The 17609-nt window shown below is 38.3% G+C and overlaps 1 protein-coding gene across 3 annotated transcripts; it reads left to right on the forward strand.

Moving 5' to 3' along the window:
• The first annotated feature begins 74 nt into the window (after positions 1–74).
• On the forward strand, positions 75–17609 carry LOC114462805 (WD repeat-containing protein 82-like). Of its 3 annotated transcripts, XM_028445826.1 has the most exons (16): positions 75–647; positions 1059–1159; positions 1584–1650; positions 2995–3094; positions 5224–5340; positions 5437–5592; positions 5684–5753; positions 5819–5961; positions 10734–10907; positions 12427–12522; positions 12605–12709; positions 12993–13034; positions 13137–13262; positions 13355–13505; positions 15128–15249; positions 15334–17600. In XM_028445826.1, exons 1-16 carry the CDS (start codon positions 487–489, stop codon positions 15499–15501), a joined length of 1899 nt encoding a protein of 632 aa, XP_028301627.1. In that variant the 5' UTR covers positions 75–486; the 3' UTR covers positions 15502–17600. The 3 variants fall into 3 exon arrangements, with proteins under 3 accessions (XP_028301627.1, XP_028301626.1, XP_028301625.1); XM_028445824.1 differs by lacking the exons at positions 75–647; positions 1059–1159; positions 1584–1650; ... (3 more) ...; positions 5684–5753; positions 5819–5961 and adding exons at positions 9440–9902; positions 10582–10659 and having other exon boundaries at positions 10729–10907; positions 15334–17609; XM_028445825.1 differs by lacking the exons at positions 10734–10907; positions 12427–12522; positions 12605–12709; ... (3 more) ...; positions 15128–15249; positions 15334–17600 and adding an exon at positions 6047–6184 and having other exon boundaries at positions 91–647.

The following is a 17609-nucleotide window of genomic DNA, read 5'->3' on the forward strand; positions in this document are numbered from 1 at the left end:
AAATTGTCATTGGTGGTCTCGATTTGCAACCTACCCAGCCCTAGTGGACACGGCATGTCACTGATATATATATATGGAAAAAGTTGAAACTTTCTTACTTACTCGTTCATAAATATTGTAATTTTCCTTTACAGATTTTTCTATAATCTATAGAAATGCGAATGGTGCCTTTGTTTGTATTTTTACTTGTATAATACATATTAAATTGTCATCTTCCGTAAAAAAAAAAAAAAAAAAAAAAAGTAATTGTCCTGTGTTGTGTCGTCATATCCTGTTCATGTTGTTTGTGTACGCTCGTTTTTTGCCACCTTTGTACTCCGGTTTTTAAATAGCTTGATAAAGCCTGCCTTAGCGGCGTGATATTTGGGACGCTGAGTGCATTTCTTTACGCAGAATGAGTCCTTGAGTAAAAGGCAAAGGGTCAATGGAAATGCTAGAAGGTTCGTTGTGTGTGAGTAAAAAGGGTTTATAAAAAGCGCGGCAGCCATGAAAATCACCGACAGCGTGTTGCGGAGCTTCAGAGCTGCAAGAACCTACAGTGCGAACACGGAGAAGATCAACTGTGTGGACTACAGCCCCAACGGAGAACATGCAATCTCCAGCAGTGACGACGACTCCATCGTGCTGTATGACATCAGAGAGGGAACGTAAGAAACTCACTTTATTATACTACCTATAAGTTGTACAGGTTTTGTTAATTCACAAAGAAGGAATGAAGGTCCCTAGCAACTTCTAAAATAGTATAGTAAAATTATATAAATTATACGGATCATGTTAGCTGCATGCTGAATCTAACATGTTTTTTTTTTTTATGAAAGTGATTTTGTGTATGATGGGTGTTCTCATCAGTTTCTGTTCATGTGAGCTGTATTGTGTATAGATAAGCAGAAACGTGCTTTTAACGGCAAACAAAGCACAAAATATTAAAAGCCCTCATTCCTACAGTATGACTAAATATAGTCATCTGGTGATCCAAGTGGGTTCTAGCGTGTAATGCGGGGATTCATAATCAGTCACACAAAATTTGCTGATAGTTCCTTCTTTCTGTCCTTTCCCAGGCCCTGCAACACTCTGTACAGTAAGAAGTACGGCGTAGGCCTTATCCGCTACACACATGGAGACTCGCACACAGTGATATACAGCTCCAACAAACTTGATGGTAAAAGATACAATTATGAATGAATCATTTGTTTTGACCACAGAACCAAACGAAATGATAGAAAAACACAGTTTGGTTCATTTTTCAAATGTGTGATATATATGGTAAATGGATTTGATTTTATATAGCACTTCATCCCCACACTGAAACAGTCTCAAAGCGCTTTAAATATCAGCTCATTCACCCATTCATTCTCACATTCACACACCAGTGGGACAGGACTGCCATGCAAGGCGCTAGTCGACCACTGGGAGCAACTTAGGGTTCAGTGTCTTGCCCAAGGACACTTCGACACATAGTCAGGTACTGGGATCGAACCCCCAACCTCTCGATCAGAAGACGACCCACTACCACCTGAGCCACGGTCGCCATATATATATATATATATACACATTTGTATTATTTTTTTCTTCTTCTTTCTCAGACACTATTCGCTACCTGTCGCTCTCTGACAACAAGTACATTCGATATTTTCCGGGTCATACAGCACGGTAAGTGACACAAAACCACCGCAATATGTTGAGGAAACTATCAGCACAGCACAATTAGTGTCTTTTCCATTCAATCTGCTCCTTTTAACTCAAGTGGCTTTTAATAACATTGTAATAGAGCTGATTGATATATCAAGAGTCAACATCAGTATTTTAATTTATTTAAACTGCACTACCTGATTTTTGAACCATGACAGAGGGGCATGGCTGAATTTGAACTGTAAATCCCGCCCCCCACTGTGATAATCCCTTCCAGTCTCCTCCTCTCACGGTAGTGCACGCAATCGCGCAATCGAGAGCTCAACGTGCACTATTGGTAAAACACGTCGCCACGCAAAAGGATGCACACAAATAATATGAAAATGGAACATTAGATTACTTGTCCAGAAGGAAAACAGCCACTCGCGCGTCCAAAGTTCGTCCAAGACTGAAAACAAGTTTGCACCGTGCACGTGCCCCACTATATATCATGGCAGCCAATGAGGAGGCTCCTTCATGGGCTCTGCTCACCCCTCCTTTCTCTAAATCCTGTGATTGGAGCTGGAGGGGGTGACCACCGGGGTTTTATTAACTAAAATAATTAATTATGAGGCACAGACAGCACGCAGACGTACATTTTTTTTCTTTCCAGAAATGATTACTTTTATGATATACTATATAATGCTAATAAAGATTGTTTTTTTAATTAAAGAAAATAAATCAGGTACCCCAGCTTTAAGCGATATAGAATTTTTGAGACAATAGCTTGGTAGAAAGTCAGAAAATGGATGGACAATAGCTTGACAGCTTTATTTCAAAGCTTATTTTGTGATAAGTTATTAGTTTTAAGAGTCACTACTTTCCCCATTTCCTCCCTAACATAATCTCATCTTTGCAAAACTTCCTCTCTCCCTGCATTAAAGGTATTCCTTGTTTTTTTTCTTTTCTAAACTTTTGTCTGTTTGCAACCTTGAATCATACAGATAGTTTGTATTTCCTTTGTGTGTCGTATGACCCTCACTTCTCAGAAACGTCACCCTTCTTCATCATTAATTTATTCTGTTTTGGTCGCAGGGCGCTGTAGTTTATCCCCGGCTACTCGGGTCATAAGACACTCACTGCTAATCCGTGTTTGGAGGTGAATCAATGCACTTTATGTTTGTGAAGAAAAAAAAAAACAAGAGGCTTTTACCTCAACACTTGATCCTCCAGCTGAAAGGAAACATTGCTAATGCCCATGATAAACTAGCCAGATGAGATCGATTATTTTTAAACACAGTCCAGTAAACTGAAACACAAAATGTATTCATACATATTTGTAAATCTTTTATTGACATGCTCCCTCACTGTCATGTTTCTTTTTAGAGTGATCGCTCTGTCTATGTCACCTACGGATGAATCATTTATCTCCGGCTCATTGGATAAGACGATACGGATTTGGGACCTTCGCTCTCCAAACTGTCAGGTGCTTCAGTGTTCCACTCCAAACAAACACATGTATTATTTCACTGTAAGAGACAGTAGTAGCTGTGGACAGTATTGTGATGTGTAGTATATTGAACTCCAGGCGTATTTAGAAGCTTCGCACAGTAAGCTGAACCTGATCTGTTCATGACTGCAGTGCATACAGTATCTTAAAGCTGTAAGGTATTATCTTTATATACAGTATATATATATATCAGATAATTCCAAATGTGTAGGCCTCGTAGATCAATAAATCAAAGATTGTTTGCTTGGCCAAAAGTTATAAAAGGTTGAAATTGCCACTCAAAAGTTACTCTTGTTGACGTTGTTGGAAAAGTTCAGTGCATTGCATTGTGGGATGTGAAGTTGCTTAGACGAATGCATAGAAGTGTTTTTACCTCATTCTTATCGTCTTACAGGCAAAAACACTAAGGGACTCCACATCACACAATGCAATGCGTGAGACTCTTCTTTGTCAATAAGTGTTTGCAGTAAAGATCAAGTCAAACTTTCAAGCGGCAATATTAACTGTTGCATATTTTTTCATGCAAATGATCTTCAATTTATTGATCTGTGAGGCCTATACTGTCTTCATCTCATTACAATTGTTATTATAGCCTAATGTGCCACACAGTTACACTAACAAGAACATGACATATGTATTTACTGTCATTTAAAAGAAATAAAGACCAAATTTAATGTTTTTAGATGAATAAAACATGGTTATTCGATTCTCTGTTAGCTGACATTGAGTGCAATTAAATGTATGCATCTTTTATACTTGCTTACAGTATTACAGGTGACTGCTGTATACAGGTCCTTTAGATCAGTGATTCTCCACTGGTGGGTCGGGACCCAAAAGTGGGTCGCGGACCAGTACTAGGTGGGTGGCGGACAGCTGGTCAAAAATAAATAAAAAAATTAATGTCTCTCATGTTCGACTTGTCTTTTATTTTGAAAGAAACTTTTTTTTTTTTTACAGGCATGCTGTGAAACGCGTGTTACACACAAAAAATATAGATTTATGTTTATGTATGTGTGTTTTCAACAGCTATTTTTGAAAAACAAGAATTCTAAAATAAAAAAAAAAGTGGGTCGTGAATTAATGCCTATGGCAAAATGTGGGTCCCAGGGTGAAACCAGTTGAGAACCCCTGCTTTAGATCAAATAGAATCTCAAAGAGTTCCTGGGACAACCTGATGTGCTCACTGGTGAAATCCCCCTTACTCTGGACTCTATTCTGTTATGTTAATATAATGTAAGTCGTGCCTGTAATATTTGTGCTGTTATGATTTCAATGAAAGTGCTCTTACAGAAGAGATCAACATCTTAATAATATATTAGCGTTTGCCTTTGGTTAGACGTGCTGTGGAAGGGTTTTTACTGTAGATCAGGGGCCGTATATGAGCCAGTTTGATCTCAAGTGGGCTGAACAGGAAAAATCCAAGGAATATTTTTATGGAAGATAGAACAATTTCATCATTATTGAGCCACATAAAAACAATGTATTTTAGTCACTTACAGAATCCAAACAGTAAGTCACAGGTACGAGCACTTCCTGGATCTTTAACGACAAGTTTTCTATTTTTATTTTTACCAATTTCCTCAATACGTTTAATGTAATTTGTGGGAACTTTGTGGAATTCTGTTAAAGCTTGCAGGGTTTGGAAAAAAAAGTAAAAGTTCTTGCAACAATTTGCAATAGAAGGCCCCTGCATTCCTGTAATATATGTATATAAAGTTGGGGAGTTTCAGACTGTCCTCAGTTTTAGTATTCTAATGATGATTAATACCATTGAGTAACGCTATACTTCAAGTTTCATACACAATGTTGACAATACACTGTCATTATCTACCATTAGTATGAATAAGGTGATCATGAAGTATTGTTTGCTAAATTATGACACCTTTGGAGCTATGTTGGCATTTTTTGGGTTAAGTGGAGGCATCTAGTGGGGTTCATTCATGCTAATGACAGTTGTCATGTCATAATAATGACAGCGTAATGTCAGCCTTATGTATAAAACTTCAAGTAAAGTTACTAACTAGAACTGCCTAAATAGAAATATAGCAACGGAACTAAAGTGGTTTCTTATCTCACTTATCTGTGTTGTCCTCTTTGTTCTGTAGGGTTTGACTAATCCTTTAGGGAAACCTGTGTGTTCCTTTGACCCTGATGGACTGATATTTGCTGCAGGTGTGGAATCACAGGCCATTAAGCTCTATGACCTCCGAGCTTATGATAAGGTACTTGCTCAGGGTTCAAGGGATTTACGTTTGGATGCATCTCTGAATTAATCAATGCTAAAGCACCACTAAATGTGTCAAATCTCACCTTTAAAGGGCCCCTTCGCCTGCTTCGAGACAAATTTTAACCGCAACTGTGACTGGACCGGACTCAGGTTCAGCAATGATGGGAAGCAGATTCTGATCTCGACAAATGGAGGGATGATACGTGTCATGAATGCTTTCAGCGGATCTGTGATGCACACTTTTTCAGTAAGAAACTCGTCGCCAGTTTTGTGCTGAATACCGTTTCTTGTTTTTAATGTTCCACTTGCTGAGTGTCCCAATCTGTTCCCATGTTTAGGGTTACAACAACACCAAAGGGATTTCCCTTGAGGCCTGTTTCACACCAGACTCACGTTTTGTCATGATTGGTAGGTCAAAGGGACTCTTTGAGGAAATGCTCTAAAAGTATCTGATAATGGTTTGTGTCTGGCAGGTTCTGAAGATGGCAGAGTTCATGTGTGGAGCACTGAGAGTGGGATGAAGGTGGCTGTACATGATGGAAAACATCCAGGGCCAATCAACACCCTGCAGTTCAACCCCAGATACTTAACATTTGCCAGTGCCTGCAGTAAGATGGTGAGAGAGCACATCATGTGAATCAGTGAGCTAAAATATACACAGCGCTCATTTTCACTTCTCTTTCTCTTTCTTTTTTTCACAGACATTTTGGCTCCCATCCATCAGTGACTTGTAGAGGGATAAAACCTTATTGAAGCCCTCAGATGATTGGACTGAATTTTATATTTTTTATATCAGCAGTATTTACAAACTTTTTGATACAGCATCTGTTTAATCAGGCATTTTAACATTTTTTCTTTAGTGTTTTTATTGTTTGAATATTTATAAATAAACTGTTTAAATTAAAAGAGCTTTGCTTATTTTATTTATCATCCTGAAATTATAAAAAGCACCAGCTCTGCAGCTCCAATAAACATTTACAATAACATTACAATAAAATAATAGAAATCATTCATGAAATAGTACATTTATCTAGCTAGCTCATGGTAGCTTTGTGCTGCTACATCTTTTATTGTGTTATGTACTTATTTTAGTCATTTATATTGATTCAGATTCAGAATAATTTATTTATCCCAGAGGGGCAATTTAGTTTCAGTTACATCCCTAACCAGTTGAGGGTTTGAGGTGGAGAAAAGGAAAGGATTGCAGCCAGCCGCTGGGGGATACGCACATGCAGCATCTTGTGGGCGCCACACTCGCCCTCCTTCCACCCTCCCTCCCGCTGTCTGCAGGGAGGGAGGGAGGGAGGACGGAGGTCCAACAGAGGCATTGAAATATAATCTCTTTGCTTCATTGTGATTCGGTCAGATGACGTCTGACGACCTTGGGTAGGTCTGGTTCAGAAAACAAAGTTCCAGGTGGCATAGGGGAAGAGGAGGAGGAGGGGCGACGGAGCGTCATGTCATCTTGGTAAGTAAGAGACAGCCTTGGGTGGCTGGCTGTGGGAGCCAATGATGATAAGCGATTTATTTTTGATTCAGGCCAGCACAATTTCTGTAGCCTTCAGTCCTGGTCTCCAACAGCAATCAAATAAGGTGGCCTTAACTTGCAGCCGAGCTTATAATTTATCCAAATTGGTTTCAATTCCGTGTAAACGTTCCAAAGTAGCCTCCAGCTTACATTTGAGTTTGTTTATCACATGAGTATGAGTATTAAGAGCCCTGCACAATCCATCAGAAATGACTGTCAGCCTTTCGCTAACAGCTGCTAATACGGACTTTGCTATGATGTCAAAGTGTTTGAATTTATTTAGTGTTAGGTCTCTGTATAGTTAAAGGCACAAGGAATGCTGGTTGTAGTAATCAAAACATAGGGAAGACCTTCTTTCAATGACCTTGAATAACAGTTATCTCACTTCTGATATGTAATTACAGAACTCTCCTCTGGTCAGTCTGCACTAAGCAGGCCAGATACCATCATACACTGATGGCACACACCCCAAGGCCTCTGCTTGAGGAGGCTCCGCTATGTTTTGATGACCACTTTCAGCAACATACATAACCCTGAGAGCACTGAACAGCAGCATATTCACCAAGGCTCACATGCTGAAAGCTGGATAACCTTCGAATCACAGACCGGTTCGTTCGCCCCAAAAACATTGGACATAATAAACCCTGAGTCTGCATCTGACCAGCAACCCTAAAGCTTGACCCCGTCTCGTTCATCAAAACCACCACCACCACAACTACAACTTCCACAACTAGGAGACAGAGACAAGCACTGTGAGACCAGAGTACAGTTCAAAGTTTATCTCACTGTCATCAGATGTTGAGCAAGTCCTTTAACCCAACAGTTCCCTGGATGCCTGCAATTGGCAGCCAACTGCTACCCCTCGGGGAAAATGCAGAGAAGAATTTTACAACAAAGATTTATAAAGTCTACATTATTATCATTCATATTATAAAATACATTTTGGAGTTTTGGATCATGTAGAGTTTTACACTCCAATACACAAAATATGGAAATATTTATTTTTTTCTTACAGAGGCTATTGATGATTAATGACATTGACACCTAAAAAAAAAAAATCAAGATAGAACAATTTGTCAACCTAAAATAAAATCTCATTCTGTAATAACTCGGCCACCTTTCTACTTTACCTCCTGCAACCTCTACAGACCGTCAACTTTCCTTGAACCTATGGATAACCTTATCTTTTAAATACCTGTTAAGATAACTGAACTAACAAAAAACTATTCTAGAAGTAAATGGAGACTTCATTCGTGTAGGGATACATTAATTTTCAACTTAATATGCATGCTTGATATGTGGCAAGAAATTAGCAATTAGCGTGTGTTGACCGACATGATCATGTTTTTTTTTTTGTAGCACTACAAGTACATAAACTAAAATAATAATAACAATCTTGTTTAGATAATGTTATTCAGTATACTTTAACTAAATATAGAATTGTATTCACTGTGTTGTCTTCATTGAGAAGGTTATTTATTTTTTTATTTTTTTTGGCTCCAGTAGGACTTAAATCCAGATGAGATGAGGAAAAATGGCTCCTTTGAGAGTAAATGTTGCAGGCCGCTGCAATAATAGATACTAATGGATCAAAGTAGTCATTTTATCTTTTTATCTTCTATCTATCTATCTATATACATATACTGGTACTACTGAGATAGAAAATGACCCAGTTAATAAATGCCTTTTTTTTTTCTAACATTCAATGCAGTGTCATGATTTTAGAACAGTAGAAAGAATTAAGGTATTCTGGTGATAGCAGGTGTATCAGGATGCCCATCTCCGCTCCTAGAGAGCTCCTGTCCTGCATGTTTTAGATGCTGCCCTGCTCCACCACAGCTGATTGTAAAGAGTCGCTCATTATCAGGCTTCCTGTTCAGCTGCAGGATGACACCATCATTAGATTCAGGTGTGTTGGAGGAGGGAGCAATCGAACACAGGATGCAGGATAGATGCTCTGCTGAAGGCTGAATTTAGGGAGGAACCCTGATCTAAATTAAAGGCTTTTGTTGTGAAAGGCTCGAGGAGTTGAGTTTGTGTGTCGGGTAAGCCTTCTGTTTAACATAACCACGCCTTCTTTATTCATTTCTTATTAATGTAGTACAAATAAAGTCAAGTAATCAAAAAGCAGCATCCCTATAAATGAGCTGAATATAAATGTTTACATTCCCTTTAAACTTCCTTCCTTTTTTTTTTTTTAGGTTTTTACTTTAACATTTTATTCCGTGTTGATACATTTTCATAGGTCATTTCTTCAGTAATGGTGACTTGCACAAAATAAAAACCTTCTTTAAAAAACAAACACAAGACAAGGTGTGCACACACAACTCAGCCACAGCACATTAGAAAAACATGTATTTGATTATTTGCAGTGTGACCACGCTGATTTAGAAGAAGTAAAAAAAAAAAAAAAGCAAACAAACAAGTTATGTTGACCTGGGGCAAAGGAGAGGGGTGAATATTGTATAGATCACTGGGTTTTGTACTGCACACAGAGTGAATAATGGATGATCCCATCCCAGGTAACCTCACCTCACTGGTACACGCTTATCTCCTGGTAGCTGGAATTTGAGATCATGCAGTTACATCAGCATGAGCCTCTCTGCTTCTCTGTGGCTGAGTGATAAATAATGTTATTACATGAAAGCACTGTAACGAGCATGCACTAGATGTCCACACAGCACGTGACCTGCAGAGTCCTCTTTCCACCCACTGGGAGCATTAAAGTCATGCTCAGTGATACGTAAAGGGTTTTAGATCAGCGCTCAGGGTGGCATATCCACTGACAGGCGGGTTATTACTCATCAGCCACAGTTCCGCAGATTGTGTTTCAGGTGTTAGGGAGCTTCCGAGTAGTCCTCCAGGCGTGCGTGGGTGCATGTGTCTGCCATCAGTGGAGAAGTATAGCCCACCTGCTGAGTAAGAAGTGCAAAGACACAGAAACCTGGACCTGGTCCGTCCTGTATGAGAGGCTGGTGAGGAGCTGTGAACTGACTGCCAAACAATGTCACATCAAACTGGAATCAATGGTGAGTTTCTTCATCAGATCCTAAATGCTGAATGCTTTAATAGCTGGTGTCACTAAAAGTTTCTTGTATTTCTTTGTAATTTATGGTCAGAAGCATCCTCACGTTCACAATGTTTGAATGTTTTACTTTGGAAACAATGATCACTTAATTAATATGGAGCCCATCTTAGTAAGTGTGAACTGTAACAGCGACTCATGAAAGAAAACCATGTTTGTTAGGACCATCAGATGTAATGATTATGGTTTAACATACATTATTGTGTGCACTTGCGTGTTATGGCACTCAGTAATCGGAGTGTTGGTGTTGAAGAAGGTATACCTCTTTCTTTCTTACCTTGTCTTACATCATTAATGAGACTGCTGTGTTTGGTGACCACACCAAGCAAGCAGGACATGGTAGAAAAAGATAAAACTAGTTTTTTAATCAAGCACCATCCACATGAGAACTTAAAGTACGGGACATTGAAGCTGCTTTAAGTCATGACTGGACACAGGCCGTGAGTCTTTAGTGCAAGCCAGGCTTTGTAAGAGGATAGTGTGACCCTCTGGCAGTGGATCAAATTTTCTTTTTAAAGACATGTTACATGGAGTTACTTACCAAATGGTGTCCAACTGGCCTTCAACCCTCCTCATCGTCATCAGTTTGCAGCACTAATTTGCCCATCATCTGGTTTCTACAGCAACATCTGAGCTAAAAGAGTTTTTAGCCCGGGCCCGAGGCGGTGCCATCAGGATAATGAAAATCATCATCAGAAATGGTAAACTATTCATTTTCAAGTCAACAAATGCAACCCTTGACTTGACTCAAAGTGTTTTTTCCTCTGCAGAGGAGTTGGTGCTGGATTCCAGCAGACCGCCAGTCCAGAGCTGGGACAAGGATTACGATCAGTTCCTGCTTCCCCTGCTCACACCTCAGGAGCCCTGCTACATCCTATATCGCCTGGACTCCCAGAATGCACAGGGATACCAGTGGATCTTTATCGCCTGGTCGCCTGATCAATCACCGGTATGTCTAAACAACTGCAACCTTTTCCTCATTCATTTGTAACCATTGCACTGCTGCTGCATTAAATCAGAAAATAATGCACAATAATTAATCAAATTAAACAAAATGTTCTTGGTTTCCACCTGCTCTACACATTTAAAAACAAACAAATATATGAAATAGAATTGTTATTGAAATAACATTCAAATTCGATATTTGAGATCTTGATTTTAAGTGCCTAAACCAGACATGGGGAATTGGTGGCTCATGGGCCACATTGAGCCCTCAGACTAATTTTGTGCAGCCCCAAAACAACAGTTTATCGTATAAATACATAAGAAGCTGCTAAGAATACTTCAGAAAGAAAACTACTGGGGATATTTTTACTGTTGTCTCTGTCTTCCTGACGTGATTTTAATTGTTTGGGTGAAGTTAATGTTAAAGCTGATGTGCGGAGGATGAAAAGAGAGAGAGAAAATTAAAAAGCGAACATCTGGATGTCCCGCCCTAAACAGCTCCACTTCCTCCTCCTGCCTCTACCAAGCTACCTCTACTTTTGTGCACGTGCATTGCGTAGCATAACAAGGTCGCACCGGGTTGCATTGATATAGATCTATGAGTCATCGTTATTCTTTAGGCGGTGGACATTTCTGAGGTACAATTTACGCACACGCATTCACTTAGATTGACAGTCTCCGCTACAGGAAGACGAAGCCTATTGGCTGGGCGATCGCGGTGCGATTTTCTATTTGTATAGGGGTCTATAGGACGAAGGAGGGACTTAAATACATTGACGTATATGAATGACCACCATAGTAAAAAACTAGTTAGGTATTTTTTGGCATTTCAAAAGAATCACACATAAACATACTGTAGATTTCTCAGAAACTCCGGATATCAGCTTTAACTACCTGAAGTTTATCAAAAAGGTTTTTTTGTTAAAAAATAAAAGAAAAAAACTAATTTTAGAAGTAACAATACTACACAATAGACAAAACAAAAAAAATAATTCACAAAACAACATTAAAACACCTGAAGAAAATGTACAAGAAAAAAACACAAAACTGTTTGGCCTTTGTTCAGATTGGTCATTGTTGCAAACATTCATTTTGATCTGATTGATCAGATCACATTTTTGTGATAACAGTTGCCCATCTCTAACCTAAACATTTCCAATGTGCTAAATAGACTTTGTGTTTGTTATCCATGCTCATACAAATCATTATTTATCTATTACATTAGGGGAGAAAAGTGTTGGTTGTTCAACACTTATGCTTATGCTGTATTTTTCTTTACACAAAATATTCCAAATATGGGATCCATCTTATCATTGTTTTATCAGTTGAGCAGCGGGTTTTAAGAGATAATTTTATGAAAAGTACAGTAAAATAATATTAAACTAAATTGATTTCATTAATTATCTGTATAAACAAATCCTGATCACAGAGGCTATAACTTTTATGAGGACATCAAATCCAAACTGCATTCACAAAAGCCCTGACCAGTTTAACCAGTTATTTCCTGCCATGGTGTCCATAAGGTGAGGCAGAAGATGGTTTATGCAGCCACTCGTGCCACGCTGAAAAAGGAGTTTGGAGGAGGCCACATCGAAGATGAAATTTTTGGTACAGTTGAGGTAAGAAAAGTGTTTTTAGTCAATCTGATGTGTGCTGACTGGTAATAAAGAGGTAGTCTGTTTTTGTTGTCACTGCCTGCAGGACGACCTGTGCCTCCAGGGATACCTGCGTCACAAGTCCTCGTGTTCCTCCCCTGCTCCTCTCACCTCTGCTGAGCAGGAGTTACATCGAATCAAAGTTACAGAGGTGCGCAATTTATTAACAGATTTAAAATGATTTATATCTGATTTGTCTCATCGTGTCTCATGTGTGTTGTTGTTAGATTTAGATTAAGTTCAAATCAGATGTTTTGAAACAGTTTGTTCCAGAAATTTGGCCTTGAAAAAGTTGACTGAATATGTTTTATTAAAATGATGATTGAACATAAGGATATTTAGTGTGAGGATATATAATTATACACCCAAAAAAAGAACCCAAGAATAATAATTCACATCAACAAAACTAAACTTTTGACTTTTTCTCTTGACAGGATGAACGCAGAAGAATTGGGACACCAACAACACGAGCACGGGTTAGTTTTGCCTAGTACAACCATACATGTCAACAGGAAATGTCAATGCGCTCATGTAACAACAGTAATCACTGTAGCCTCATTCATGTCCATTTCCTGCAGGTCACGATGGAGTTCGGCTTGGACAAAAGGCCGCAGACTCTTCAGGGTCTTGCATTCCCTTTACAAGAAGATGCCAAGAGAGCATTGCAGCAACTGAAAAAGAAACACATCAACTACATTCAGCTGGTGAGCCCTGACTGAATTATTTACAGCTTATAACAGCATGTACAACAATAAACACTGGATGTTAATGTGTGTGTGTGTGTGTGTGTTTTCAGAGGCTGGATGTAGAAAAAGAGACCATTGAGCTGGTTCACACCAATCCCACAGAAACCCACGAGCTGCCCTTCAGGATTCCCACGGATACTCCCAGATACCATTTCTTCCTCTTTAAACACTCCCATCAGGGCCAGCTGCAGGAGGCACTGGGTCAGTTATTCAACTCATACTGGATGCTCTCTCATCATTTCAAACTGTTTGCAAAAAGTACCAATATGGCTCATTTGAAATATTATAAATATTATTATAAATATGCAGCCTTTAGTTTGATTTTTATTTGTTTTTAAATTCATCTTTGTAGTTTTGTTACAAAAGACAAGGAAATGGTTTATTCTAATGTGCAATTTTACCATCCACATCTTTATGCACCTCCAATATAACCTGTATCTTTTACTGGAAAAAGTATTTACTTGTTATAAACGCATAAGATTTATAATCAGCTCACTTTATCATTCTCATCCTATCTCCATTTAAAAAGGTTTAACGAGTGTGTTTTATGATGATTTGAAGGATGAATGTGATTGTGAGTGTCTGTGTAATAGAGAAATAAAGGTGGAAGGATTAAATGAACAGATTGCTATTTCTGACAGTCAAAGAGATCAAATCTACATGTGAATGGGTTGATCAAAGTGATCATTAATGCGTTGCACTTTCCCTTCACCTAATTTTCTGTTTGACTTTTCCCTCATTCCAACATTTTTATGCAATGTTTGCCTTCGGATGCACTTTACTAGTGCATTTTCTCTAGTGCCACTGTGCCACCCTCAGCCATTGCATTTAGTATTTATATCTATTTGAATATTAATAATATAGTTTTATTATTCAATATTTATTTTGAGGATTGATCTATTGGGGCCTTCGGTCAAATTTTGTGCACCCCCCTAAGTAAGCAAACAAATTGACAAAAAATAAATAAATAAATAGAATTATAAAAATAAACACAAAAGGACCAAAGGTTCCATAGACGGCTAAAAATACACAGAAATAATAGAAAGCTTTACAAAATGACAACTAAAATGCACAAAACTACTACAAAAATAACTTGAATCAAATAAAGTCCAAACACAAATACACAAAAATAGCAACAAAAAACCCAAACCTTTTGTTCTCTTCTGTATTCATGCTCAGATTAGCCGTTTTTTTCTAAATGCTGACATGCTTGTTTGATAATGTGACCGTCAGATCAATAATCACATTTTTGTGGCCCTTGCTATGATAAAAGTTGCCCATCTATGATGATGATCAATTGCTGTAAGTAGGGATGTAAGTATATATATATGTTTTTTAAATGACATATTACATAGTTTATTTTATATATAAATATATATGTTAATATACAGTATATAAAAACTGGTGTGGTTGGTTTGGTTTATTGAAACACGGCTAAGTTGAGTACGTTTAATTTCTCGTGGACATCTGTTATCTCCCCCTGCTGACTGAAAGATATAAAACCTCTAACAGATATTAGTGAATCTTAAAAGCAAATAATCGAACAATAATAAGCTGTGATGAACTATTAACATGTCCAACTTTGACTTTTAATGTTCTCTTCAAGATCCTTATTAGGATGACATGTAAAGTATGGCTGGTTTGTCCAAAAGAATACATTCAATGGCTATCCATCCCTAATAACATCAAATAATTAGTAATTTAAAGCAAAGTTAACATATATTTTTTGTTATCTATGATTTGTATTTTATTTCATATGTTATTATTTGACTTTAAGCTTGTGTTGATCTTTGCTAATGTCTGCCTGTCTTTGTCTCTTCCAGTGTTCATATATTCAATGCCGGGGTACACGTGCAGTATCAAAGAGCGGATGTTGTATTCCAGCTGTAAGAACAGACTGCTGGAGGAGGTGGAAAAAGACTACCAGCTGGAGGTCACCAAAAAGGTACAGAAGACACAATGGAAACACTGGTGATGTGCAGTGTAATCTGAAGAGTTCTCCATGCCTCTTTGCTTTGCCTGCATGTAGATGGAGATAGACAGTGGGGATGGTCTGACAGAGGACTTCCTGTACGAGGAGGTCCACCCAATGGAGCACACCTTAAAGCAGGCTTTTGCAAAGCCCCGCGGCCCTGGAGGAAAGAGGGGCAACAAACGTCTCATCAAGAGAGAGGAAGAGAACGGAGAGGAAAATTAAACACTGCACACATTCATCACACACACACACACACAAACAAGTAACACAATTTCAGAGTTTACCTGTTATTTAACTACTTAGTTTCATTCTGTTTTTCTTTATTTCACAAGATAATCTTTTTTTTTCAGGCATCAAATGCTTATCTTCATATTTACCTTATAGTAGAAATTGGATTCTCAGTAAAAATCTAGTTCTGAAGAAAGTGGCTTTTAAATGTGCAAATGTCACAGTATCAGCAAATTTAGATGTTTTAGTTACATCAAAAACTTTGGCAGTACTACTAAACTTGCCGCTATAAAATCTTCCTTTTTAAATGATCATTGAATTAGCTTTTTGGGAACATCAAGATAAGTTTATTGGACCAGTTATTTCTGATCTTGGTGTGTGAGCAATCTGAAGAATTCATTTCCACTTTATATGTGTAACACAAGTAAGCCATATCACACGAGAGGGAGTGCGATATTACTTTTATGCAACAGTTCTACAAGCGCATTTTTTTTAGTTAACGGTAATAAGTGACAAGAGATTATGATTTGCTTATTTTTATTTGGCTCCGCCAAACAAAAATAGTTCCACAAGTGGAGAGCACACAGTGTACTGTGGTCTAGTTAGCCCAAGATGTAACGGTTATTAAAAGGGTTTAAAACAGCTGTACAGCTGAGTGATATGATCCGTAAGAAGTCCCAGTGCTGTTGTTACTCAATATCAGCACTCTTGGAATGTTTGTTGTCCAATCAAACTACATGGTCGGAACTAACGGTTGTATAAATGACAACAATGGTCCTCCTGAAGTGGTCAAAGCTAAAGTTTAAAAAAGGTGGGACTGTTACGTGGTGAGATGTTCAATGACCCAAATGCAGAGAAGACGAAGGCACGAGTAGAAGCTATCATGATGTCAATCTAACGGAAAAGTAAACCAACAAAGTACAAAATAGAGGTGATAAAGAACCAACTGAAATAACTACCGAACTAACTTCAAATGGCAATGATCTATCAATCCTTTGAAATATTGAGGGAAGGTAATTAGGGGACGAGAAACACCCGAGTGGAAACAGAAGGGAGTTAAATCCTGCTTTCCCACTTACACACACTGACAAGTCAGGAAGTGGCAAAAATACAGTCTCGGTCAAAATAGATAAATACAATATATTACCAATAACTGAACAAAACTAGATCAACAGAAGCAATGTCAAATAATGATAGCACGCAATTACAATAGGGTCCTTTTGGCCATTCTGGCCTTTGGACCCTAATAAAAGTGAAAGAGAAGCCCACAAGGATTTAAACTTTAAACTCATATACTTTAACAGATAAGGCAAAAACTAACCGGACCCCCGCAGGCCATGATAGGGACATGATCAGATAGGTTTTCCTGCTGTTATTACAAATACACCTGGAGACTGTTGGTTGAGGCCTGAGTGAAACCTGAATATGCTTCCGGAGTTTGCATATTCTCCCTGAATGTGTAATGGTTTGCTCTGGTCACTAAAACATATCCTATTAATATAAGGATCCTTAAAGAGTGCAGGCATTTACTGTGACTGTGATAGTTTCTCCTTGTGGGAATGTCCTGCAATGCACTCGGAATGACCACAGCCATTAATCATCAAATTAATGCTCTTGATGTGAGCAGCAAAATAAACACACTTTTACTCACAAACTAGCTTTACAAGCAATGCATCAACTTACTGGGCTTTGTTGAGACATGATGCTATGAATATGTTTGAAGTCTGCACCGGGATTTGAGCTGAAAACCAATGATTACATTTCTCTGAACACAGTTCAGACCTTTGTGAAGTTAATGCTGATGTTCTTACAGTTATCTTAAGGAAGGTTGTTCCTCAAAGCTTGCCTTTCTATTGGTTCTGCTCACCTTCTTCCTTTGAGGATCATTTGCTTTAGGGTGGATTATACTTAACACTGCTGCTTCACAATCATGTTACATTCTCTGACAACACCCGCCTGAAGGATTTTGTGTTACGTTATCCACAATAAAGGTTTTCAGTATTTTGCTAATGTATGTATCCTCAGTTCTTTCTCTGATAATCCAAGTTCATAGAAACCTTCAGATGTGTCTTCTGATTGAGAGGTTCGGGGTTTGATTCCAA

The sequence above is a fragment of the Gouania willdenowi genome, chromosome 5, assembly GCF_900634775.1.
Source record: "Gouania willdenowi chromosome 5, fGouWil2.1, whole genome shotgun sequence".
Taxonomy (NCBI): Eukaryota; Metazoa; Chordata; class Actinopteri; order Blenniiformes; family Gobiesocidae; genus Gouania; species Gouania willdenowi.

What these genes read in the sequence shown, in the direction of transcription:
- LOC114462805 (XM_028445826.1), top strand. Translation starts at nt 487, where the DNA reads ATGAAAATCACCGACAGCGTGTTGCGGAGCTTCAGAGCTGCAAGAACC. An exon ending in CAGCTCCAACAAACTTGATG is followed by an intron (nt 1,160 to 1,583) that starts GTAAAAGATACA and finishes CTTCTTTCTCAG; the next exon opens with ACACTATTCGCTACCTGTCG. An exon ending in CTCACGTTTTGTCATGATTG is followed by an intron (nt 5,754 to 5,818) that starts GTAGGTCAAAGG and finishes TGTGTCTGGCAG; the next exon opens with GTTCTGAAGATGGCAGAGTT.